This window comes from Pyrus communis, chromosome 4, assembly GCF_963583255.1.
Source record: "Pyrus communis chromosome 4, drPyrComm1.1, whole genome shotgun sequence".
In the NCBI taxonomy this organism is placed as follows: domain Eukaryota; kingdom Viridiplantae; phylum Streptophyta; class Magnoliopsida; order Rosales; family Rosaceae; genus Pyrus; species Pyrus communis.
Genome location: NC_084806.1, coordinates 9506829 through 9533839, shown reverse-complemented (window position 1 = coordinate 9533839; position 27011 = coordinate 9506829). Strand labels below are relative to the sequence as shown.

The window sequence follows — 27011 nt, the reverse complement described above, 5'->3', positions numbered from 1 at the left end:
TCATCTAGCTTCTAAACCTCCTCCATCGCCTTTTTGAAATGTGGAACCGTTGTTCTTTTGGTAATTTCCCCATAAAGCATCCTTCAAAGTCTTCCCCTTGAACAAATTCATATACTTTGTGTACAAATGCCTCACACAGAATCTGTGGTGGCATCTGGGGAGAACCTTTTGAAATGCTAGAATTAGTCCATTTTGTTTGTCACTAATAAATGTCCACCCATTTTGGTTTTCTATACTCACATCATCAGCTAACAGCTGTAAAAACCAAATCCAAGTTGCCTTATTTTCCATTTCCACCACTGCATAAGCAATAATCCATGTCTCATCTTTTGGATCAATGCCAACAACACATAACAACAGCCCTCCATGTAAAACCTTTAAGTGGCATCCATCTAAACCTATCAAAGATCTACATCCTGCCTTAAAGCCTTCTTTGCATGCCTCCAAGCAAACATATATCATGTGAAACCTTCCCTCATCCAACTTCAACTTCACAGTGCTTCCAGGGTTAGTTCTTCTTACTTCCTCAACAAAATCCCATAGTTTTGTATATTGCTCTGCATGTTTCCCCTCAATAATCTTGAAATCTTTATTCAATGCCTTATAAGCCTTCATCTTTGTACACCCATGATTCCACTCGGATTCCACAGTGGATAAAAAGGATTCGACAGGCCATGTGGGATTGAGCTTTATCCGATTCAAGTACAAATCTGGGAGTAAAGAAGTAGTCATGTTCTTATTTGCCCAAGTTCTCCCACATGTGTGGTCATCAATGACTGTCTTGATTTGGATGTTGTTTGATCCATACATCTTGCCAGCAACACACATCCAAGGGCAGTCTTTTGCACATTTGACAGTAATCTTCAACTTCTCATTCCTATGAAAATGAATTTCCCCATATCCATTCACTAAGGAATACATCATGACGGCTCTCTTGAATTGCACATTGTCTCTAAAAATAATCCCCAGAGTAAATTTTAGATTCTTCATGTCCGTTTTCTCATTAAACTTTGGATAATGCTCTTTTTTTTTTGCCTCCTTCTTCATCTTCAGAATGTACACTTTCCAGATCATCAAAATTATAATATGGATCATGAACCAGATTCACCTCCTTATCTCCAGCTTTTTCAACCTCTTGTTGTCCTTCCTCTTTTTGTCTCGCATTCTCCTTCATTGACTTGCTTTTATTCTCCTTCATTACTCTCCTCAGTTTGCCTTTTTTTTTTTTCCTTTTCTGAGATTGCCTTTGTGTTCTTTGCTCATATTGCACCTCATGTGCTTCCTAAATCACATCATACTTAGCAAACTTTAGGTTATCTTCATCACTCCCTACAAAGTCATTGTCTTCTTCAGGATCTTCTTCATCACTTCCTTCTTGGTCTCCTTCAAAATTAACAAGTACATCAAAGAAGGTATCACTGTGTTCCTCTTCACCTTGTTCATCAACCTGTACATCTTTAACCTCAACTTGTTCAGCAACTTGTACATCTTCAACCTTAGCCACATTTGTATTAGCCACCTCTTCTTGGTGAAAACCATCATCCGAGCACATAACCATCACCTCTTCTTCAACATACATCCCCTTATTATCTGAGGGTCCTTCAATAGCTAGCAACCCTTTTTTTCTTCTTCTTGGTTTACAAGTTATTGTCATAACATCCCCTTCCTCATCACTTAATTCCTCAATAACCACTATGCTTGGACCGTTGCACTCTATAGACTCCATAAAATGTTGTTCCTTGGTAATGGTTTCTTTTGCAGACAATTCTTCAATGTACATGTCTAATAGTCGAGCCCTTGGAACAAAGTTACACATCTTCTGTACATCGACATCACTCTAATGGGCTTCAAACCATTACTAATGTCCATGTTGGGAATCTTGTAATAGTAGTTCATGAACATCTCACTATATCGTAGAGCTTCCACCATATCATCTATCACAGGAAGAGACATTAAGTCCTTGTCGCAATAATCTATATAATCAACTTCCCCCTATAATAGTATTCATGATCGAGCTCCCTACCATAATGCAAATGAATTGAAAATAGTACTGGATAACCTAAAATTCACCAAAAAAAAAAAAAAAAAAAAAAAAAAAGTTAAAACCCTAGGACCACAGCCCACCCCAAATGTAAACAAAACAAAGCCCAAAGGACATTGCAGAGAAAAGCCCTAAGCCCTAAACCGCTAAGCCCTAAGCCCTAAACCCCAAACCCAAAACCCCTAAGCCCAAAGCCCAAAGCTCTAAGCCCTCCTAAGCCTTAAGCCCTAACCCCTAACCCCTAAGCCCTAAGCCTTCCTAAGCCCTAAGACCTATGCCCTAAGCCCTAAATAAAGAAAACAGTACATCTTCTTCACCAACAAAAAAAAGCACCAAAAATACCCTAGTTAATGCAACCAACAAACCTTAGGACCACACCCCAAATGCAAACAATTGCAATTCAACATATTCAACAAACCTTAGGACCACACCCACCCTAAACCACAAGAGGACCCAAAAGGAACCCATTATCCAACAAATCAGTAAGCATTTTGAATAAAATTGAATTTGAAAACAACCCACCCATCTCCAACAAACAAAACACCAAAAAGACCCTTCATTATTCCACTTGGTAGAATAAACAAAACAAAACAAAAACACCCAAATTTGAACTTTTGTTTGTTAAACAATTATCCAAAGGACCCTCAAGACCACTATCACCCAAAATACATTTTCCTCGACAACAAAATACAAAGCACCCAACGGACCCCTGGACCACCAACACCCAAACAACCTTTTTCTTGACAAGAATAAACAAAGCACTTATATGACCCACATTCTACAACATATCAGTAAGCATTTTGAATAAACGATCAATGAAACCCACATATCACCAACAAAGATTTTGGAATCAACAAACCCAGAATAACGGGAATAAAAAAAGGAACCAACGAAGCACAAAACGAATTGAAATTTGTACTTACAGTAGGTAGGCGTCGTTTGCTCGGGATCCTCGCGCATATTCCACCCCATTTCGATTCCTTCAAAATAGTGTCAAATCCTTCAAAAACCTAGCAAAACACACAACTAAAAAACCTAGCAGACACCGACATCCTATTCCGCCGTGCAGAGCACCAGCCATCTAGCATGAACCCGCACCTCAAGAATTCGTCAGAGATCAAGACACACAAAGCCCCCAAAGTGAAGATGAAGAAAGCTCCCTCATCCTCCAACACCCACAAAAAATCTAACAGTTTTTCATCACTGTTCAGGTTTGAAATTTCATGATTGCTATGTTGCCGTTCAATATGTTTATTAATGAAATAACACTTGATATCCTATTCTTTCATTAAATATTTTTAGTTCACTCTAATATCTTACCTGAATCAATTAAATTATTCTTCTGGAGGGAGAAGAACATTTTACAAGCACTAAAACTCCCTGTTGTACTCAAACTTACCGACTCCAATCAGAAAATGCTTTGTTTATTAGTGAAAACTCATTCAGACTGTTCATCATCATTACATGCTACAAAAGCGTGGCTGGTTTAACTTTTTTTTTGTTTATTTGATTTTAAAATTAAAAAAAATTAGAAATAATTAATAACCATTTCATTTTCAAAATTTTAAAATCTAAAGTGTGTTTGGTAACTACTTTTAACTATTTTAGTTTTCAATTTAAAAAAAAATTAAAATATTGGAAACCAAAACCATTTCAGTTTTCGATTTTGGAAAAACTGAAAACGAAATGTTTATTAAACTGTGCTTGCAATTTTGAAAGTTACGAGTCTAATTGTTAGTCAAATAATGTCGCATAATTTGTTGGTTCATGTAATTCTTTGTGTGTTTGTTTGTTCGCTACCCCACTCGTAAGGGCAGGGCGCCCCCAAAGAGCTTAGGGCGTGCTTAAAGTGAGGCGAACAAACTTCAACAAACTATACCTCACTTGACCAAGGCTCCAGCATCCATCAATCGCTTTAATGCCCTACTTAGTTACAAGTTTGTGCTACCAGGCTCGGCTTAGTTCATGTAATTCTCATTCCAATGCTACTGAGATGATTTTTTGACTGACGAAAAAGAATTATAAATGGCACCTTATTTTCCATCCCTGAACAATTTAAATTTTAAGAACGAAAACCGGTCGGAACCAACCTAACGGAAAATAACTGATCCACCTTACATTCTCCAGTTATTGTTAATCACTGCTATTATGCTAAAGCAACAGTAGAGTTTAGTAGTAAACCCGCCTCTTATGAGAAAAATATTGTCTACAACTACGAAAAAAACAATGCTTCCATATGACAACAATTATGAATACAAGTGTTTCTTCAAGCCATGAACAGAACTAAGAATCCAAGCTACAAAGGCGAAAAATATTTCGGGCCAAGTCGTCCTTGATTCCCTCAAGTTCCTTCTTTTCTCTGGGTGTTGATCTCTTCTTTCTTGTGATATAAAACTTGCTGACGCTCCCTATTACAAGCAAATATCTTCAAAATTTATAGTCGAGCATTGAGGAAGATTAGACTGCAACTGGTTCACTTACTGGGCTAGAAACGTGAGCTACCTGCCCCACAATAATTTAAAAAGATAACTAGGTAAAAACACATCAGGAAAAATAACTGGCATAGTCGTGAAGCGTGGTTTAAGACGCTGTCAGCAGCTCACCTTTGCTGACTTGAAAAGTTCGTCTAGGACTTCGGACAAAGTAGGGTGTGCATGGACTGCAAATTTGATATCCTGCAAGATCAAATGGAAGTTAAATACAACTGAAAGTTAGGAGTGCAGCGGTACGCAAACACATTAGCTTTGAATGGGAAATTACTTGAATACGTGTCCCCAGTGCTATCGCATTTGATGCCTCATGAATAAGGTCTGCGGCATGTAGCCCAAATATATGAACTCCAAGAATCTCTCCATTATCTGGTCTGTATATCAACTGCATGAAAACAAAGCAGAAAGAGGATCGTTAATATCCACACTACATAACAGCGATAAAGAACAATTCATTGACAACACCAGTACTCAGTACTTATTTCTGCATGGTCAAAAGATAGATTTGGAAAAAAGGGAGAGAAAAGCACCTTAGCGAGTCCCTCTCCTTCATTTTCTGCTAAGGCCTTTGTGTTGGCCTTGAAACTGGTCTTGGTGATACTTACTTCAAATCCCTCCTTTTCAGCTTTCTCCCTTGCTTGAGGCTGAAAATTGTCATTGTTTAGTTAAACTTCCAATATTTATGAAAGCTACAAGATCTCTAATTAAAAGCGTAACCTCATAAAAACAAAAATCTGGCAAATTGCTCACCTCGGTCAATCCAACCATACTGATTTCTGGATGAGTGAAACATGCTGCAGGAATGCTCAAATGATTGAGCACGTGGTCTCTTCCTGTGACTTGTTCAACCACTAAAAAAAAGGTATTGAAGATTGTTAAGTTTTTGTGCGTGAGACAGAGAGCGCGAGAGGGAGATTCAAATGAAATTAGTTAGGTGCCGTAACCTGAAATTCCTTGTGCACTGGCTGCATGAGCAAGCATCATCTTGCCATTAGCATCACCAATGCAAAATAGGTGAGGAACCTGATATTCGAAATTCAGGTCAGAAACAATCAATAAGTTGATGCGAGAGTTCATGATCACAAGAAAATTTGCAACATACCAATTTTCCATTTGCATCTATTACTCGCATGCGCTCATCAACAGGAATAAAGCCACGTTGTGTTGCTACATCGACCTGCACAAAAATAATGTCAGAAACTATTGCTGCTGATTTGCTGAATAACTTTGTATATACTCCAAAATTAAATAAATGTTAATCGAGATGTCATACATTCTCCAATCCAAGACCTTGTGTGAATGGCGCTCTTCCTGTTGCAATTAGTGCTGCATCTACCTGGGAGAATATAAAGAGTACAATGGTCTATCACAAATCCCTTGAAAAACCTTTCATACTTATGAACTGTAACAGTTATGCCTATAGTAATGTTAAGGCAAGCACTCAAGCTACTAAGTCATCAATTTGGAAGTCTAAACATATACCAGACTTCAAGAACAGAACCACAGCAGGTTAATCTACAAATTAGCAACAGATCCAATTAATTACCTCAAGAGTTTCTTTTGGTTCCTTGGTCCTTGCGTCAATTAGTTCAATGGTGACTGGTTTCCCATCCTTGGCTGGTGTGATCTATAAGAGACCAAAGAAGGTGAAAAACTGAAACAGAAATCCTGGAAACACTTGATAGAAACGTCAATCATCAGCTTACCTTGGATGCGAATACCCCAGTTTGATAATCAATCTTCCGTGGATTAATTAGAACCCTTTGGGCTAACTTTCCAATCTCAGGATCAAAACCAGGCATAAGCTGATCTAAAGCTTCAATGAAAGTAACCTACAAAATACTTAGGATTAATCTAGGATGCCTTGTTAGATAAGAACTCCTAGATCGTAAAGAAAGTCTTGAAAAATTAAAATAAATAAAACATGAGAGAAGTTACTGATTGACCAATAAAATTAGCGAATTTCACATAGAATTATTGTAAAAACTCAGAAGATAAATGAAAACCTCACTCCCAAGTGCTGTATACACGTCACTGAACTCAAGACCTATGTAACCACTTCCAACAATCGCAATCCACTCTGGAACAAACTCCAATTTGAGTGCATGGTCACTTGTAATTACAGTCTTTCCTGGAGGTCCATTATATAGTCAGTCACAAAGATCCCTTAAGCCAGCAAGTAATGTTCTCAAATCTATTAACTTTTACATGTCTTCCAAAACCAAAAAACTTATTTGATCAAACCATTAGATAATAAGAAAGAGAAGAACATATAATTTTTACCATCAACTTCAACCCCCTTAGGAACAAAAGGAACAGAACCGGTGGCAATGATTATATCTTTTGCAGTTACAACTTTGTCAGATGATCCAATTTGCACCTTTTGAGGGCCCTGGATTTTCCATAAACAAGAGAACCAATGTTAGGATAACTATCAGGATGCCAACACTTATGTTGTATGAGAGTGTTGAGAATATCGTGTTTAAGAATGGGAAAAATAGAACAATCTCCAGAAATTGAAAACAAATAACCAAGATAAATAACACCAAGAATTCACGTGGTTCGGCAATATGTGCCTACGTCCACAGGACAGCAACAACAATCTTTCACTATATCAATAATGAGTACAGCCAATAATCTTGCCAATCTGTAGAACTAGGACTTGACGAAAAACCTGAAAGAACAAGAACAAGAAATGCACTATCTCTTTTCTTTTCTCTCGCACACACTTTACAATATTCTCTCACGCTAATCCCTTGAGTGGTATACAATTTATTGTTTTGCTCCCCTCTCAAAACTAGTACAATAGCCCCTTTATATAGACATAATGAGTACAACCAACAATCTTTCACTATATCACTAATGAGTACAACCAATAATCTTGCCAATCTGTAGAACTAGGACTTGACGAAAAACCTGAAAGAACAAGAACAAGAAATGCACTATCTCTTTTCTTTTCTCTCGCACACACTTTACAATATTCTCTCACTCTAATCCCTTGAGTGGTATACAATTTATTGTTTTGCTCCCCTCTCAAAACTAGTACAATAGCCCCTTTATATAGACATATTAAAGGTCTTCTTCAATAAGGATTACTAATCCTAATTGGAATCTAGTTATCAATCATTCTCCAATTGAGAAACTAACTCCAATTGGGAAAACAATTTAATCCTCTAAGACTATTAATTCCCAATAGACTTAGGACAACTTATCATGGGCTGGGAAAAACCCAACAATCTCCCACTCCAGACCATGAGGAAGGTATACCATAATAGGATTGCTCCTCTTGACCAGACTCCCATTGATCGAACTTTTCATGACCAGACTGCCCCTGATCGAACTACCCATAACCAAGCTAAATAACACCAAGAATTTGTGTGGTTCGACAATATGTGTCTGCGTCCATAGACAGCAACAACAATCTTTCACTATATCAATAATGAGTACAACCAATAATCTTGCCAAATTTGTAGAACTGGGACTTGACGAAAAACCTGAAAGAACAAGAACAAGAACAAGAAATACACTATCTCTTTTCTTTTCTCTCTCACACACTTTACAATGTTCTCTCACTCTAATCCCTTGAGTGGTATACAATTTATTGTTTTGTTCCCCTCTCAAAACTAGTAGAATAGCCCCTTTATATAGACATAATAAGGGTCTTCTTCAATAAGGATTACTAATCCTAATTGGAATCTAGTTATCAATCATTCTCCAATTGAGAAACTAACTCCAATTGGGAAAACAATTTAATCCTCTAAGACTATTAATTCCCAATAGACTTAGGACAACTTATCATGGGCTGGAAAAAACCCAACAGAGAGATCTCAAACTTAATTATAGCCATGCCCTAATGAGCTCAACAATGTACCAAAACAAGCTTCATTTTTTTTAACTGGACACAAGAACATTTTTTTTGTGTCAGTCACCAAATATACTTGAAAGAGCGTACGACTTACCAGAATTGTACCAACACCTGTCAGAATGTCCACTCCAAGAGAATTCATAGAATTGGTCAAACTATTACGAATTTTTGTTGCAAGATTATTCGCATGATCAGCAACTCCCTGTCTGTCATATCCAGCTGCTGAAACCTAACGTAAGTCACAAGAAAGCAGCACTATAAGATACAAAAAATTTCACAACTGACCATTACTGCAAGTAACCAATATACGATGACAATTTCTTGCATTTACACGTGAAAATACATGTACATGCAATTGAATTGATATTACAGAACTATGATTTACCTGCAAACCTAAAGCCTTAAGGTGATGTTCATTCTGAAGCTCACGCATCCGACCACTAACTGCCAGAAGAGCTTTAGATGGGACACATCCCCTGTTAACACATGTTCCACCCACCACATCTCCCTCCACGATGGCAGTTTTCAAACCCTGCATTTTTCGGTTGAGGAAAGAAAATAATTAATTCAACTTAAAGGATCATTCGTTAACACACGAAAAAATTCGATATACGTATATACACACACACACACTTACAAAATATACATTCACATGAATAATCTAAGTCCAAGAATTAATTTTTCAACCAAAAACTAAAATTTTGTAGGCTTGTAGCTAATGTATTTCTTGCCAGAACATAAAATATACGCAGATACACTTACGGCATGTACATTTTCGGTACCTTGACCGAATAATTCAATTTAATGTAGAATAAGCCAGGAAAATAAAAATCAAAGCTTTGTAGCCAGTATACTCTATTAAGCAAAAAGCATAGACGATCGAAGCTTCTAGAGTCAAATTTAAGCTAAAACAGCACCCAATCACTGATAATTGAGCTGAATCCAAAGCTCAGGGCTGCAAATTCTCAGCAAAATTTAAAAGGAGTGTGTGGAGAGTGTGGGAGTGAGCGTACCTTCTCAACGGCGTGGAGAGCAGCGCCGTGGCCACCGACGCCGGCGCCGATGATGAGCAAGTCGTAGTCGAACGACTTGGAAGGGCTGCCATTGCCGGAGGAGGACGAAGCCGAGATTGTTGCAGAGCGGGAAGGAGCTGAGAAACGGACGCGGTGCGAGTCGGAGTGGGCGAGAGGCGAGAATCCCAAGGCCTCGCGGCGCAGGCCGCAGAATCGGAGATTGATAGGCTTGGACGGCGGGAGAGGGAGGGCGGATTGAACGACGTAGTTTGATCTGGGGACGGCGTGGGAGAGGGAGGGCAGAGAGAGGGAGGCCTGCATTTTGGGAATGTGAGGAGAGAGAGGATCTAGAGAGAGAAAATGAAGGAAATGAGAGAGGGAGTGTGTTATTAAGGAAAGGGAGGAGGCCTCGAATGGTCCGTTGAGTAGTAAATAGGTAGAAGGAATGACGGAGATATCAAAGTGCGGCGGATGAACTACCTCTCTTTCAGGTTAGTTGGCATGTTTGCTAAAATGCGCACGGAGCCGACTGGGTGTAAACTAGTGTGACGACCGCAGGTGAAAATCTATATTACCTTGGCAAATTTCTCACTCTCAATCAAAAGACGATTTTGTCATTTAATTGTAATTCAATAAAGTATTTTAAAATTTATGAACAGTAATGTCATTTTGCGTATACAAAAATTTATTTTATTTCTTTTTCTTCATATGCATGTTATCAAAGCATCTTGCCGCATTCTATACTGCACAAACCCCTATCTTTTACTGCATAAGCCCATGTGCAGAAAACTGCTATCACATAGAAAGTGTAGGCTAGTATGAAATTATGATGATTGACGAGTTACGCATGCAAAGACACTATTTACCGTAATCGTCAATTTATTTGGTACATATAAATAGCTAAAATCAATCCTAACCAAACCATATATTTAAAGCCAAAATATGACCGTGTTGAACTTTGAAGTTTTACTTGGGTTATGTGGTTTCAATTTTCACAATATACTTATGTAGTTGCAAATTGTTTTCAAAGGATGATCACTTAAGAAAAGAAAAAAAAAAGAAAAAACATACCCTTTTCATTTTCAAAAGAAACCCTAGATCCGAGTTGTCGACCTCTTAAGCTTGGGGTGGGCAGCAACCCTTTTCCAAGCTTCTCCTGTCCCTCGTTCCTTCCCCACCATTCTCTTACCATTTTTCACTGGTCTCCAGTGATGCCTAGCGTTCTCCCTCTCTTTCCCACCGTTTTGCGATAAACTTGCTAGACTTAGTTGGAGCATTCTTCCTCAATCCAGGCTATGTCCTATAAGTTTGGAATTGACTTGTGATTTTGGATATGATTTATAGTTGTGGTGGTTTCAAATTTACTTTTAATGGCTTGTTTTTTATGGTGATTGTGTGCAGCCGATAGTGACTAAGTTGCCTTACCTGGCCAAATTTATTGCAGCTCCTCCTACCGTGGCTATATCTTTACTAAAAACGTATAATCTTACCGAGGAGATTCGATGATTGATGCTTTCGTTACGGGGTGGTTTTTTTTTTTTTTTTTTTTTTTTTTTTTTTTTTGTATTGAGAAAATTGTAGCAATGATCCTTCAACTTTAATCAAATTGGAGTAATAGTCCATCAACTAAAAATCCATTATCATTGGTCCATCTACTCATCAAAATGTGTAACTATAATTGTTTTCGTCAACTTCATCAGAATTTTGTTAAAATGAGTTATGTTGAAAGGACCATTGCTACAATTGAGGTCCATCAAGTCATCAAAACGTGTAGCTATAGTTTGTTTCGTCAACTTCGTTAAAATTTTGTCAAAATGAGTTATGTTGGAAGAATTATTGCTACAATTGGATTAAAGTTGAAGGATCATTGCTACAATTGGGTTAAAGTTGAGGGATCATTGCTCCAGTTTGGTTAAAGTCGAGGGACCATTTCTCCAGTTGGATTAAAGTTGAGGGACCAATGGTAATGAATTTTTAGTTGAGAGATCATTGCTCTAATTGAGTTAAAGTTGAGGGACCATTGATCAATTGCTACAATTTACCCTTTTTTATTCGTTTTGTTTTGTTTTGTTTTGTTTTGTCATACTTAGTGGGTTTATGTTGTATTGATTCGGCGAGTTGTTTGTGGCTTCGTTATTTTTCTAATGGCTTTTGTGTGCCCCAGTGTTAGATATGCTGTGTTTGCCGTCTTTGTGGTAGATCTATAATGGTACTCATGTTCTTGTTGTGGTAGTCATTCCTTATTTATGAATTTGTGCGAATTTTTTCTGATGAAAAGATTGAACACTGAGGAAGAATATACGCACATGACACATTCTTGTATATATTCATTATGATCAATGAAGTTTTCTTTATGTCAAAGAAAAAATGAATAATCATTTATTTTTTTGTCAAATTTTTCACGAAATTAACATGTGAATGATCCATGTGATGATAAATTTAACTTTTTGAAGGTGTAAAACTATCATGTGTGCCTCTCACATGTTGAATTCATTGATAAAGTGGCATACTTACTGTATGTCATTTAATTACAAAGTTGAATTGCGAACTACAAGGACAAAACTAGGACTTTCCCCAAACTATAGAGCATCTCCACTAGTTGGTGAAGGTAAGGACAAAAATAACAATGTTGCCCTTCAACTCAAAAACCCCTCTCTAGCAGTCCAATAAACCAAAGGCAAGTGATGGGCCCACCACTGCCAGCCTAAATGCCTAGTCCTCTCAAGCTTGGTCTATTGCCTTCGGGTAAGCAAACGTAAGTGAACATTTCAAATCAATTTGAAAATCAATGGCCAACAATTAATCCAACATTCAAATATTTTTAAAAATTAGAAAAAAAATCAAGAAAATGAAAAAAAAAAAAAAATTAAGAATAAGAATACATTTTTTTATATTGTTGTTATATAAATACCCAATTATCTTCTTCACTTCTGCATCACAAACTCAATATTCATTTTTACTACAATCTTCTAGCTTGAATGCCATTAAGAATACGATTGTTTCAATCTCTTAGCTGGTTATATTATTAAGGGAGTTTTTTTGTTTTATTTTTAAAGTTAATTATTGTTGTAATGCTATGCTTTTGTCTCATTTTTGAAATAATTTATTAGAATTAAACAATCATTTTATTTTCAAAGCATAAAAAAATAAAAACATTTGTGAATAGCGTTACCCTTGCTCTTGCCCTTTTCAACTATGCACAAGGGAAAGTATTAATCAAAGTGAATAGCAAACAACTTAGATGCTCTTACCCTTGTCTTTCATCAATTGGTGGAGATGTTGTAAGGATAAAAAGAACATAGTTGACCTTGAAACTATGTACCAAGAGAGCTTTGCCCATTGATAAATGTTTCCATTGACACACCCTGATCCAAAAATTATGGTGTGCTGGCCGTCATGTGAGGTGACGTAGCCAAGTGTGAAATGCGGAAGTAATAGAGAGAAAATACGAGAAAAATAAAGTCGACAAGATAATTTATAATAAAAAGATCAGTGAGTGACAAACATAGAAGGAAAAAGGCAAAGTAAAAGTTCAAGTATCCTAAGTGTAGTCCAGAATAGACAAACACTACACAAGTGAACTAGAAAATCCTACATGGAGGGTGCTCTGTCAGAAATGCCTCGATGCCTCTTTCGTCAACCACGTTCTCGCTACCTAAAACCTGGAGGGGCGCAAAACAGAAAACGTGAATGAGCAAAAACAAAGCTTTGTTTTTCAAACCATTTCAATATCAAGTAATAACCCCTCTCTGTAAAACCCGTATACTTTCCAGAAAATATTATACGTACTCGTATATCAAATCATACTAAAAATGATAAAGCTTAAATATGCCATGCCAAAATATGCCGTGTCAGAATATCCAAACAAATAGTATAAACATCAAGCAGGTGAGATAAAACATATCATAATATGCCAGTAATATCAGTACGTCAGCCGGAGTCACCTAAAGTGACTTATACGGCTGAAACTATAACTCCTTAACCACTATTCTGCACACGAGTCGAAACCACCTATAGTGGTTTGTACGACAGGTTGGTGTATATAAATACGCTCAGTGCTACGATCACGTGAAGGTTGTGCGATGTATCGCGGGTCACCTACGAGTCGAAACCACATATAGAGGTTTGTATGATAGGCTGGCACCTGCCTTGGATCCAAGGTGAGCGTACGGTGTGGGAGGTGAATGATCACGTGAAGGCTAGGCCCTACTCTGGCGGAGCACAATCATTGAGGTGCAGGAATATAAGCTATAACTCAATCTCATCAACACCACATCTATCACTAACAACGTACTCACTTGACTTACCTGAGCGTCTGTGGCACCAAAGCATAACCAACACAATCACAATAATAATAACGACGATATTCGACATGGCATTTCAATTATAAAACCATTAAAACGTAGTTTCTGGAAAGATACCAATCAATATATATATATATATATATATATATATATATATATATATTGAAAACAGAAGCCCACTCACTGATACGTAGAAGGATCGTAAACCCCGAGCCTCTTGTGGTTGTGCTCGTCCTCCAGATAGTCCTCACCTATATGCGAAACAACTATAAAAACGTCAAATTAATGCACATAACCAACCTTAGGTAATAACTTCTTATACATTGCTCAAATGGGGTGTTTAAATATACCAACAAGCTTTACTCAACCTCACAAACATCCCTATATTTTTAAAATAATTTTTCGACCTCCCATGCGTTGCCACGTGCTGGCACATGCCTGGCACGCATGCAAAACCCTAACGGCGCTAGGGAATATTTCGTTAAAACCTTAACAGACGTTAACGCCCGTTACCTGACGTCGTTAGAATATTCCGTTAACTCTGACGGAATATTCTCCTCCTTCTTCGGTGAGACTCACTAGTCGCCGCCGTCCGCCGTCGTCAGCGCCACCGTCTGCAATTCGAATTTCGCTGAAAACTGGGAAAAACTTCAAACCTTAATATCTTCTTCATTTCTCAACCAAGTTTCATGAAATTTGTACCAAAATGAAGCTTACAACGAGTAGAATAAAACCTTACCACTTTGGGGGACCTAAAACCAACGGAATCTCGTCGGAGAAACCTCGATAATCCAGCCAAACCTGCAACTTGACGAACTCGAGCTTCCCGACATCCAAAACACTTCAAAATTACTCCCCAAGCTTCGTGAAGACGTCCTAAAGCTTCCTAGAACCTTAAAAACTTCTAAAAACCTCACGATCACGTGTGCTTGAACAGTGCACCGAAACTGGGTTTTCGGGTTCTTGAATGTCTCATGTCCTAAAAATGGTATGGATGAGTTCCTGGGCTTGCAAGGAGTCCAAAACTAACCTTCAAACCTTCGATCCATGCGTGGAAAGTTAGTTTGAAGTTCGTTCGTACAGTGAGGAAGAAAAATGGAAGAAAGTTTGAGAGAAAAGGGAGAGAAGAAAGTCACGAGTGTGTGTGTGGGGTCCAGATGACAGCCCACCAACCAAAAACAAACCAAACCAAACATCCTACAACGCAAATTAACGTCCAGGGGTAAAATCGCTATTTCACACCTATGGTACAAATGATTCGGGACGGACTGTCACATCCATAATATGTGGTGATATTAAATTAAATGGGTCTTAATTAGTACAACATAAATAACTCACCGAGTTAATTTGCCACATTTAATTACACTCCAAGAAATAAAATAACAACTAAAAATCTATTTAAATACATTATAGAATTCTAATAGAATTTATACAATCACACTTCGAACAAAAAAAAAAAAAAAAAAAGAAAAAACTTTTTTAGTTCATTTGTTGTAAAAATTATAAAGAAATATTTCTGAATATTGCAAACTCTAGGTTCACTCATTTTCCCAACCCAACCGTTCAATCATTGCTTCAATTAACAAAGCCACGTCAAATGTCAACTAGATTTTAGATTTCCGAAGCATAATAGACTAATCCTACATCATTGGTTGCACAGAGTTTGCTGCATCCTGCACGGCTGTCCTTCGGCGACCGGATGGAGTTATCGCGTCCCGTCACAGCTACTTTCCCAGAAATCCACGTGTCGCATAACTCATCAACCAATCACAAGCGAACGCTTGCATGCTTCGGCAACAGGCAGGTAAGGGACCCGCATTTGAGGGCAGAGCAACACGTGTACCAAGTACCAACTCCCTCGTGATACCATCGCGAAAAGAAAGCGCGTGGAAAATATAGGACTCTGAGGTCAATGTCTCCCCCGTAATTTCACTCGGAATCCAGGGGCATAACGGGGAGACCACAAACAACATGCGTAATTGTATTCCCACTTTTCTTCTCTTATCGAAGGGGGAGCTCGGGGCTCTCAGACACTTGCGCAGAAAAGAATAAAAAGCGGAGAGAGAGAGAGAGAGAGAGAGAGGGAGTGAGCGCTGGAGAGAGAGAGTGCGAGAAAATTTGGAGGTTCACACTGCTGCGTTAATGGCGGTTAGGGTTTTCTACTGATCACCGGGAACCTAATCACCTCCTTCTATCCCCCAATCTTTTTTCCCCGCCCTCAAAACCCTAATTTAACATTTTTTTTATCCAGTCATCCTGTTCTATACGGTCTCCAATCCAAATACTCAATTTTAGCTCCGAATTCGAATCGCAGACTGAGGAGCTACGATGGGCGCGCCAGATAAAGCGCCGGTCAATTCCAATTCGATGCAGGTGAGTTCGCTTTTTCTGTAATATTAGGAAGCTCGATGCTTTGACCTAGAATCGCAGTGAGTAGTGGTTTCTTTGTTATTTGCGATTTTTGAAGTTTGAGCTTGATTTTATTCACTCCCAATTGTATATTTTGGGTTGCTTTCTGCGTAATTTTGTTGGCTTCAATTTCATTTGGGGCGGACTGGCTATATTCATTTGGGAATGTTAGCATCTCGATTTCTATTCTGTTAGGGTTTCGGTGTAAAATTAAATATTGCTTGTGTTCTTTGTGGTTTTTAAAGTGTCGTGCCTATCGAATTAGCTGGTTGGAGCTCTAAGAGCTGTTGCACTGTGTGTGACACCTTTTAACAAGAGAGTAAACAGGCTTACTTTCTTAGCATAATTTGTTTCAATTCTATTAATACTAAGGACACTGTTCTTCACTGCAAAGGCGAATAACTACTGTTTGGGCGGTGCGGGGTAAATTAGCATAAATATCTTTTGATCATTTGAGGAAAGCTATGTTGTTAGTGTGCAACAAGGTACTGCTTTGGGTTGAAGGTGTGGTAGAATTTATCTTTTTAGTCGGGAGTTGTTAAAGCTAGGAGTCTCCATGTTGGATACTACTTTTTTATAAGTTGGAGGAGGATGAGTTAATTTATTTGTCACTGGAAGCAGTTTAATTGTTTAAGCTTGGAGTCTCCATGGTGTGAGCGTTGCATTTGAAATCTTATGTTGTACACAGTTTGTTTGAGCTCCATGCAGAAGTTTATATTCCTAAGCTAGTTATGTTCCGGACCTTGCAAGGTGTGCACCGAGTTTAATTTGGTGGTGGTGTTTTGAATTTTGCTGTTGTCTCCATATTGACAACAGCAGATTTTGGAGGATTGTTGTCCTTTTGTTTTTGCTGAAGTATTGTTCTTCCTTAGAAAATTTCCTCATACGGCGACAGGTTGCTGACGAGTGATTTTACAACCTTTCTATGACGTTTGTTATGTTCTTTTTATTTGGTGACCACGACATTATCTATTTCATTGTGCTAGATTAGTTTCTTTTGGACCATTATAATTCCCGTAATTAAGTTTTTTTTTTAGTTGAATGATGTAAAATGACGTGATTAAATGTGCTCTCCCTAGCATTTTCCTAATCTTAGACAATTGCATTGAATGTGACACTATTGCGATGCTGTTGAAATTTAATGCCTTAACCTAACCCTATTTATCATGTTAAGAAAAATGGAAAGTTGGATCTTCGATTTGAAGTTTATGGTAACTTTTCTACCTTATCCTCGAACTTTATTTTTTATCTGCTCTACCCTCAATTTTTATTTTTTATTTTTTTATTTTGATGTGTTCACAAGCTTTAGAATTTTGCACATGCATACAAACTCTTGACTTTGGTAATTATCTCTTTATGGTATTGCATTTAGACTTTTGCTTATGTATGTGCCAAGAACCAACACAATATGGGCATGTTTTCTTGGAAAATCTTTAAAAAATTTATGACAGGACATAGCATGATGCATATAAATCTAAACTTAGATGGCAACCAATTTCATTAAAGTATGCAAATAACTTCATGAAAAACTACATCTTATAAATTTCAAATCTAACAATCAAAATATAGAAAATGATCCTCCTAAGACAGTAAATACCTTTACTGTGCTAAGTGCTGCTATATGCTCATTGTCTTCATTGTCATTGTGGTCATTCTGGAAAATCATCATAGTGTAAAATTCTTGTACAGCCTTTTTGGTGAAGTTGTGGGTGGAGAGAAAATGTTGACACGCCACATGATGTATTTATGGAATGCTAGTGTCATGTAGGTGTGTCTGACATGTAGTTTATTCTACCAATCATATAGCTCCTGCGTTATACTGTTTCTGTCAGTGTTAATCTGATAATAAGACCGTCTTGATAATTGATTTGATGTTAGGAGAGTTTTTCTTTACCTATCAATTTCAGAGATGGTCCATAATGCTTGCACTATATAAACACGATATTTCCATTAGAGAACTAGTATGTGCTGGTTTAATATCGAGACAAAGCTATTATTTTTAGTGTTGTTTTTTTTTTTTTTTTTCCCTAATGAAGAATAACAAATGTGAGCAGAGAGATTTTGTGTTCAACGCGGTGTCATAGAGCCTTATGGTATATTACGTTGCTTGTGTAGCTTATTTGCACGATTTGCTATGTTAATGTCTGTGATAATTTATTATGTCTTGATCAATGTGTTCACTTGTTACGAGGATCTCTGATGTTTAATGTGAACATGTTACTTTACTCACATCTTTGCTTGCCATAATAGTCTACTACCTGTTTTTTCCTTTTCTTTTCCTATTAAATTGCGTTTACAATTATGAAACCATGCCTCTTCCCTTCTAATATTGGTATCGAAGAAAGTTAACATCCATAACTTTTAAGATTTAAAAAATATCTATCTGCTTCGTGGCCATCTTGTAGTTTAAAATTTAATTAATGATGTTGGTATATATCATGTAGTTGAAGTTGTTGGTCTAATTTTTCTTTTATCTCAGCGTGTAAAGGTTTACCGTCTGAGTGAGGATGGAAAATGGGATGATCAGGGAACTGGTCATGTCACAGTTGACTACATGGAGGTTTGTTAATCTCATTGATTTGTTAATGTGATAGAGAGTAAATTTTTGAGAAATTAGTTGTTTGGAGTCAAATTTTCTTAGAAATGATTTCTAAAATTGCCCTGCACTTTATTGAATGCAACTGTGGTAAAACAGCGTTCAGAAGAGCTGGGTTTGTTTGTTTTTGATGAAGAAGACAATGAGACATTACTTCTGCATCGAATCAGCTCGGATGACATTTACAGAAAGCAAGAAGGTATTTTAAGTTTAAGTGACATAGGATTGCTTTGCTATTATATGTATTCTCGTGTGGCTAGGATTGAGACTAAATTGTGGTGTTTGGGTCATTTCTTGTCAAGATACAATTATCTCATGGAGGGATCCAGAATATTCTACTGAATTAGCTCTCAGCTTTCAGGAGCCTACAGGCTGCTCTTACATATGGTAACTACCTAATTTTTGTCCTTTGTTGTTCCTGATAACATGGTTGTTACTAATTATTTTGTTTGATCTATTCAGGGACCACATATGCAGCGTGCAAAGGAATATACATTTTAATTCTCTTAACAGTAAGTATTTGCAATATGATTCAAAATGTACTCCCTCTCTGTTCTTTGCATTTTAGATATCCGACTGCTGTAACCCTCTTCTTAGTGAACCCTTATTGTGTTTTCTCTCTATTTTTCAATTAAAAGTGCATGCAAATATTTTCCTTGATGAAAGATTTATCTGCCATGAAGCATTAATTTCAGAAAATTTACTAGTGTAATAAGAATTGCTTATTTTTGGAAGTGGAACCCTACAAAGTTTCATGCAATCTCTACATTATAAGACTACAAATCTGCTTGTGAAAACAAGATATTTAACACAGGAATTCACGATAAAGCTGTTAAAGGTACCTAAATGCCTGAAGAAAGAATTTGTCCATCAATTTCTGGCCATTCTGGGTTAAGTCAAAAGAGCATTTGTTCAATGAAGATTTCCACTTTTCTGTGTGAAGAGTGTTTTGATAACAATATGGCTTTTCTTATCTATGATTACAGTGTTTATATCTGTTGTATGAGAAAGAGTGAAATTGTTTCAAGTAATATGAATAAAAATGAAATTTGGGTAATTTAAATAATGTCCATGTATACACGGAAAGCTTGAAGCATCTTGAAGAAAATGAGGAAAATATATGTAGGGACCCACCCTCATGGTTTCTATATTCAATTTTTTGTCATTTATTATTGGTTACATTTTGCTTGTATTTTCTTAAATTTTTTTTCTATTTGAAAGTCAGTGACATGAATTGTTGATCTTTTTCAATATATGTAGATGAGACATTTCACAATGCAAACAGTGAGTTGAGGGAGCTCCCTACGGTTGAGCTATCCACGCTTCCTTTAATCCTTAAGGTGGTTTGGTTCTTTTGTATCTCATATGTTAATTTTATCTTTCTTGCATTTCACATTTTTCATTTAATTTTTGAGATTTTTTTTTTATCAAACTTGCAAAGTGATGGCAATCGTGTGGATTTTGTCTTGCAGACTGTTGCTGAGAGTGGCATTGCTGACCAGATGCGATTGACAGAATTAATATTGACTGATGTAAGCTATGTATAACCTTGTGAATCTCTGAAGAAATGTGCAGTGGATTATTTGGATTGTTCTCTCATTTTTATAAAAAAAATCCAATTGCTGAAGTAGGTCGAAACATGTTATCCTAATCATAAAAGTTGTTATTACTTTAACCTTCAACACCATTTTGGTTCACATATATACTATATTGCTTTTTCCTAACGAGTCTTTAATCTTAACGCAGCAAGAGTTTTTTCAGAAGCTCATGGGCCTATTTAGAATCTGTGAAGACTTGAAAAATGTTGACGGTCTTCACATGATATACAAAATAGTAAGGGGGATCAGTAAGTATTCCTTTTTGGTATTTCACCCTCAGAATCTGCCAAATAAATGCATGTCTATCTTCTTTATTTTTTGGTCAAAGCATGTCTATCTTTTTAATATTGAGTGCTATGTTGTTTAATACCTGCAGTTCTCCTGAATAGTCCTCAGATCTTTGAGAAAATATTCGGTGATGATTTAATCATGGATATCATCGGTTCCCTTGAGTGTGAGTTCTGTAATTGGTTTGTGTTCTTTCATATAACCTTCTGTTCTCAGAATTTGATTTAGTTGTAGCCTGGTAATTTGATTCTTAATTCATTGATTCAGTACTATGTTGATATTGATGTTGAATTTTGGTTTGCAGATGACCCTGAAGTACCTAATGTCCAACACCATCGTAACTTTTTGAAAGAACATGTTGTTTTTAAGGAGGTAATAATTTTTATTCTATTGGGATTTGGGGCTAAGGACTAGGGATGTTGGATAGCATCTTAATTTATATGGGAGTTGGTTTTTTTCTTCTCTGTGAATCTGGGTTGATAATTTCATTTTGCACAGGCCATACCGATTAAAGATGCTATGGTGTTGTCAAAGATACACCAGACGTATAAAGTTGGATATATAAAGGTTTGCCTGTTTTCTGTTTAACCTTTTTGTTTTTCCTACTTCTTTAGTTGCAATTCTTACTTTCTACTACTTTCAGGATGTTGTTTTGGCTAGAGTATTGGATGAGGCCACAGTTGCAAATCTCAATTCCATTATTCATGCAAACAACGCTATCGTAAGATTTTATAAGTCATTCTTTAAAACATGTTGGCTTTATGTTATATTAATTCTAATTTTTATTTGTTGTAGGTTGTTTCTTTGCTAAAGGATGACAGTACCTTTATTCAAGAATTGTTTGCTAGGCTACGGTCACCATCCACCTCCGCAGAATCTAAAAAGAACTTGGTAATTTGATTTCCTTAAGCGCTCTTTCATTGTATTTCTGACTTCTGAGGCATGATATTGGTGCACTGCAGTCTCCAAAGGGAGATTTCTTGAATATGTAATTAGATTTTTGGATCGTGTAATTTCTCTCTTTTGATTTTCTTTTCCCTCCAATTTATTTAGAAATACTTATTAATGTTTCTAACATTGGTAAAAAGTCTTATGTGGTTATTTTCTTAATGTTGGCACCTGTAACTTGACCGCATTTTAGTATGACCATGGTAATAATAATGACCTTAGAATGTGTGGCTGCATTTCTCTGGTTAGTTTTAAGGACGTCACTCAGAATTGATTGTGCTTATACTTCCCTTTGCATTGTAGGTATATTTCTTGCACGAGTTTTGTAGTTTAAGCAAAAGCCTGCAGATGGTCCAGCAGCTTCGGCTATTTAGGTAAAAAAATCCTGAAGTTACATTTCTTTACCCACTATTATGTTTTGTAACTTTCTGTTGCCTTTTTAAATTTTGGTTGCTTACATTATGGTGGTTAGCCAAAAATATTTTCTTTTAAGATGTCTTTGTTTTAAAGTGTGAAATGCTGAATATCTGTAGGGATCTCATGAATGAAGGAATCTTTGACATTGTAACTGATGCGTTGCAGAGTCAAGACAAAAAGCTTGTATTAACCGGGTAATCAGACGTTTATGAATCTGTCTTCTGTATTTAGTTTGCTGCTTCTCACTCAGTTTTTTCCCTTGTGTCATAATCCTAACAATTGGTGATTATAATGGATGCAGGACAGATATCCTCAATCTTTTCATGAATCAGGATCCAAACCTTCTGCGTTCATATGTTGTTCGTCAGGAAGGAACTCCACTTTTAGGACTCTTGGTATGCACTTTTCCAAATTATTGTTTGTCCTTGAATGGACATGTGCACCTGGAAATCACCTTCACCTGTGTTAGTTGAGCTTCAAAGAAATCTTATAGCGAATTATTCAATTTCAATGTCGTATGGATGACCTGATTATGGCCTGTGAGGCGAAAATTATAATCAACTACAATATGTGTGTTTATGCTTGATAACAGAAGGAGAAAACCACCTAATTAGGCAAGCAACAGGTTATACTTGTGATTGCTTTGGGGATTGCCTATATTTGTATTAAAATTTAGAACTGATGTCAGGTGAAACAGACATAGCAAGTGTATCTAAAAGGAGTCTAGTTGTCTTCCCACACTCATAATATGTACAATCTGATGTCTGCATTTAAGCATCTGGTGTGGAAAAGACATTGACGCTCTTTGGCTGCTTCCTGTTTAGTTGACAACACTAGTCCCAGTCACTTGAAAATTTTAAATTCTGATGCAAGCGTTTAGATTCTCTCTGTCAATTTTAATATTTAATTGTCTCCTTACAGGTTAAAGGAATGATTACAGATTTCGGAGAGGACATGCATTGCCAGTTTCTTGAAATTCTTCGTAGTCTACTAGATTCTTACACTTTGTCAGGAGCTCAGGTATCTACTTTAGATATTTGTTCGCTAAATGAATTATTACTGTCAATCTTCGTGTAACTCAGCTATAGTTTCCCTTAAATTTAAAATATTTTTGTGGATATCATCTTTCTTCTCCTCTCTTGTCCAATAGTAATAGTATATATACTATTTTTCATTCTTGAACTGCAACTGCTCTCACAGTTATGTACCACCGGCACTACACCAGTAACTTCACCAGTAGGTCCACTTAGGTTAGAGGGGCATAACATATATGTACGTATGTATGTAAATTTTTACGCATCTCTCTTTGTACTTGTGTTCAAATACGTACATGTAATATTTACTTCAGAAGTTGTTAGTGCTCATGTTGACACCATTTCTAGGATATTAATTGCCTTCTTTTCTCTTTTAGGAGCTTTCATTATGAGCTTTTTTTTATATTCATTAGCTCTTAAATACTAATCTTCCTTGCATATTATGCACATAATTTTAATACTTATGGATGATATCAGAAGAATAACGAGGGGCTTTATGCCTTAGGCTATTGAGCCATCATATTGGAGATTACCTGTACTAGGATCTTCATTAAGAACAACAAAGCCTTAGCCCCCTAAGTGCGTTTGGCTGTATGAATTCTAGAAGTTAGAACGCCACTGCGCTTGGTTTTGCGCCATGTTTTCTGTTAGCTCCAAGTACTCCATGTCTTTTCTTAAAGCCTCTTTCAAAGTCTTCCTAGGTCTTCCTTTACTCCGTTTGCCTTGAGCCTCTTTCTAGTATCATCATAAGTGGAGTAATTCATTCGATGCTTCTAGGGTTATGGTTAATTGTAGATTTCATTTGTTTGATTGCTTTTTTATCGTTAACTTGGGCCAGGTCATTGCTTTTTCCTTTTCATTTTAATGATTTTTCACCTTTTTTTATTCAAGTTACTTTTCATGACCAGTTTTGTTCTAGTCCATCTCATAATTCTTTGGATTGTTCTTTCATGTAGAATATGATGAATTTTTTGGATTATTACAAATTCAGAAGTTTCATACATAAAGCCTTGCATGGAGTTTGCAATACGGTTTATTTCTGCGGGTGTAACAATTTGAATGTTGGTTTGTAGTTTATTATGTTTCTGCTGAATTGTTGGAAAATCATGTCGGTAAAACTTGCATGTAAGGAAAAAAAAAAAAAAAAAATTCAAATGCCTCATTTTCATACTGGTACTACACAACTTGGTTATTGAGTCTTTTATCTTGTTTGATTTGCTACAGAGAGATGCAATTATCGAGATATTCTATGAGAAGCATCTGGGGCAGTTGATTGATGTTATAACAGCGTCATGTCCTTTGGAAGGCAATGGTCAATCAACCGATAGATCTTCCATCTCTGGTGGAAGAGTTGAAAGTCAGAGTGTTGCGAAGCCTGAAATAATATCAAATATATGTGAATTGCTTTGCTTTTGTGTACTTCACCATCCATTCAGAATAAAGTAATATTTTGGATCCTATATACAATTTTCATAAATGGATTTTGCTGCTGCTGACCTTTGACATTGGAATGTTTGGCTTTTTTTTATTTTATTTGTAGGTGCAACTTTCTGCTTAATAATGTGATGGATAAAGTTTTGTTGGTTACAAAAAGAAGGGAAAAGTATCTAGTTGTTGCTGCAGTTCGATTTGTTCGCACTATTCTTTCACGTCATGTGAGTTTATGTTGATTGCTAAAAAAGTTCTGCAAAAAGTTGTTTAAAAGGTTCTATTTGTCCTTCAGCTCAGCTAAAATTTCAAATAGACTGAAATGATCGGGAGGGTGATCATTATTGTTGTCTTGGACCCATTATCTATAGCCGAAACTTCGAAAAAAATTTGCATGTAAATGTAAATTACATTATGTCTTGTGCTTCAACAATAGTGAAGCTAAGATGAGCGAATTGCCATGCAAGACTAGAAGTCAATGCATTGTAATGACATATATTGTTCTGATTTGAGCATAGTGGACTCATATGAAAATTTCTTATCAGTATGATGGTTGTAGGGATTCTGGATAAAAAGAATGTTACATTTCAAAAAGGTTCTTGGTTCTGCACAATTTTTTCAGCTTCCACAGTACATATAAGAGTGTTTATTATTATCTTTGTGCCCTGTTGTACATATAGTCTCTCTCTCTCTCTCTTTATCTCTCTCTACCTGCTCTGATATGTTAAGTATGCTTTTTTTTTCTTTTCTTTTTGGGCTAAGTTGTTCATGTAACAATTGGGTAATGCATGATTCTGCAGGATGAGCATCTGGTAAATCATATTGTTAAGAACAACCTTCTCAAGCCAATTGTCGATGCATTTGTTTGTAATGGAAGTCGATATAACCTGCTGAACTCGGCTGTTTTAGAACTTTTTGAGTTCATCCGCAAGGTGCCACTCTCTTTTAGACTTAGAATCTGGAGCTAAAGTACGTCTTGAAGGTATCATCTTATCTGTTTATTTTCTTTTTCCAGGAAAACTTGAAGTCTTTGGTTAAATACTTGGTTGATTCCTTCTGGGATCAGTTGGTCAGATTTGAGAATTTTGCGTCTGTTCTCTCCCTCAAAGTAAAATATGAGCAGGTACTATGCTCCTTCTATACTTTCTCCACTCCTAAGTTTAGAGCTTTTGTATTTGACAAGTGCTTTGCAGTGCCTAGAACATTTTGGAACCAAAGGCACTGCTAATGTGTCAGACCCTAGAAAACGAAATGATGAGCGAGCTTTGGAGAAAGAAGAAGAAGAATATTTCAATGAGGACAGGTATGTTTTTAGTGTTGGACGTTTATTGTGTATTGACATTGCTTTTTCCCACCATCTTGTTACCCATAGCCACTGAACATGGAACTTGGTAATCAGTGATGAAGAAGATACGGCATCTGCATCAATGCCAAATACCCAAAAAGTACAGGCTCAACCTCAACCTGTTTTATCCAATGGAGTTGCTGCAAGTTATCCACCATCCAGGTATTACACTGTTCTAGTGTAGATTTATCAGAGTGCATTTTCAGAATTTGGCTATATGGCCCATATGTTCATCTTGATTATTGTAGTCCAAGGTCTGTCGGGCTGGTAGATTATGATGATGATGAGGATGACGAAGACTACAAGCCACCGCTCAGGAAACATCCTGAACCTTCTGATGAAGATGAAGGAACAATGGGGTCCCTTAGGTTGAAGCGGAAATTGGCTTCTAAGGATATCGAGCTAGCAAAGAGGCAACGGTTGGGTAAAAATTCCAAGCCAAAAGAAAGTGTGTTTGCTGCTTTGTGTACAACTCTAAGCCAGGCAGTGCTACCTAATAAGAAAATTGCAAGCAGCATCAATACAACCCGCACAGCTGACGGAGTCAACAACTCACGTGAAGGGAAAAATCAAGAGAATGATGAGCATGCTGTTTCTAAAAGCTGTTCTGATAACAGCAATTCAGATGATGCGGATAATAGGGAAAATGAGCCTACTAGTTCTAGGGGCTGCTCGGATCACTTGCATGGCACTTCGGAGAATAGACAATTGGGTGGAGAGGACTGCCCGTTGATACCACCGAAATCTTCACCGGAAATGGCTGTAAATGGTTCGTAAGTTATATTTAGCCAATGGGGTTACTACTGCGTGTTCTTTATGAAGACTGTGAATGCTTGCTTGGTGCCAGAAAGCGGTGCCAGCCCACAGATGAACATACTTTGGAAGAGAGCAAGCGAACCGACATTGAAGAAAGAGAGGATGAATTTGGTCTATGGCCTCCATCGACAATGGTAGGAGCGAATACTGTATAGTGCCATTGCGACGCGGAAGAAAAAAAGGCAACAAAAGAAGTCATCCAGTGTGGGGGTACTATCATCAACTCTTCACTTGGCCTTATTGGGGCTTTGAAGTACTTTGGTTTTTTGTAAAACATTCATCAGCATTGATTCTCTATATCCAAGTTTTGTGCCTTCTTTAATTTGTTCCTCTTTTTTTTAAATGCTAAAAGTACTTTTGTGGTAGGGGTGTGGTGTGGGTTGGTCGTAATCGAGAGGGAGTGAGTTTGAGATTTTTAGA

General features: G+C 37.0%; 3 protein-coding genes across 4 annotated transcripts; 1 reads left to right on the top strand and 2 right to left on the bottom strand.

Annotated features, from left to right (window-relative positions):
• LOC137732651 (uncharacterized) lies at nt 1-990 on the bottom strand. Its single transcript, XM_068471951.1, has one exon. The coding sequence runs from the start codon at nt 988-990 to the stop codon at nt 1-3; it is 990 nt and encodes a 329-aa protein (XP_068328052.1).
• A 3147-nt stretch (nt 991-4137) lies between these two features.
• On the bottom strand, nt 4138-9976 carry LOC137731190 (dihydrolipoyl dehydrogenase 2, chloroplastic-like). Its single transcript, XM_068470292.1, has 15 exons — nt 9409-9976; nt 8781-8927; nt 8490-8624; nt 6814-6922; nt 6537-6661; nt 6237-6362; nt 6077-6157; nt 5804-5866; nt 5633-5707; nt 5475-5553; nt 5281-5381; nt 5061-5174; nt 4802-4915; nt 4645-4716; nt 4138-4543 (listed from the first exon to the last, which is right to left on the bottom strand). Exons 1-15 carry the CDS (start codon nt 9727-9729, stop codon nt 4499-4501), a joined length of 1707 nt encoding a protein of 568 aa, XP_068326393.1. The 5' UTR covers nt 9730-9976; the 3' UTR covers nt 4138-4498.
• A 5757-nt stretch (nt 9977-15733) lies between these two features.
• On the top strand, nt 15734-26915 carry LOC137730803 (uncharacterized). 2 transcript variants are annotated; one of them, XM_068469775.1, is made up of 25 exons: nt 15734-16085; nt 18601-18681; nt 18817-18916; nt 19020-19104; nt 19180-19229; nt 19978-20057; nt 20190-20249; nt 20464-20563; nt 20692-20769; nt 20908-20975; nt 21102-21170; nt 21247-21324; nt 21399-21494; nt 21855-21925; nt 22085-22162; nt 22270-22363; nt 22890-22988; nt 23959-24063; nt 24227-24444; nt 24543-24657; nt 25231-25362; nt 25446-25553; nt 25624-25733; nt 25830-25937; nt 26024-26915. In XM_068469775.1, the coding sequence occupies exons 1-25, from the start codon at nt 16041-16043 to the stop codon at nt 26550-26552; spliced, it is 2757 nt and encodes a 918-aa protein (XP_068325876.1). In that variant the 5' UTR covers nt 15734-16040; the 3' UTR covers nt 26553-26915. The 2 variants fall into 2 exon arrangements, with proteins under 2 accessions (XP_068325876.1, XP_068325877.1); XM_068469776.1 differs by lacking the exon at nt 23959-24063.
• The last annotated feature ends 96 nt before the right edge of the window (nt 26916-27011 follow it).

What these genes read in the sequence shown, in the direction of transcription:
- LOC137732651 (XM_068471951.1), bottom strand. Translation starts at nt 990, where the DNA reads ATGAAGAATCTAAAATTTACTCTGGGGATTATTTTTAGAGACAATGTG.
- LOC137731190 (XM_068470292.1), bottom strand. Translation starts at nt 9,729, where the DNA reads ATGCAGGCCTCCCTCTCTCTGCCCTCCCTCTCCCACGCCGTCCCCAGA. An exon ending in CAGGTGTTGGTACAATTCTG is followed by an intron (nt 6,923 to 8,489) that starts GTAAGTCGTACG and finishes TGGAAAATCCAG; the next exon opens with GGCCCTCAAAAGGTGCAAAT. An exon ending in TAGATGCAAATGGAAAATTG is followed by an intron (nt 5,554 to 5,632) that starts GTATGTTGCAAA and finishes TTCGAATATCAG; the next exon opens with GTTCCTCACCTATTTTGCAT.
- LOC137730803 (XM_068469775.1), top strand. Translation starts at nt 16,041, where the DNA reads ATGGGCGCGCCAGATAAAGCGCCGGTCAATTCCAATTCGATGCAG. An exon ending in CATTTACAGAAAGCAAGAAG is followed by an intron (nt 18,917 to 19,019) that starts GTATTTTAAGTT and finishes TTTCTTGTCAAG; the next exon opens with ATACAATTATCTCATGGAGG. An exon ending in GCAAGTTATCCACCATCCAG is followed by an intron (nt 25,938 to 26,023) that starts GTATTACACTGT and finishes TGATTATTGTAG; the next exon opens with TCCAAGGTCTGTCGGGCTGG.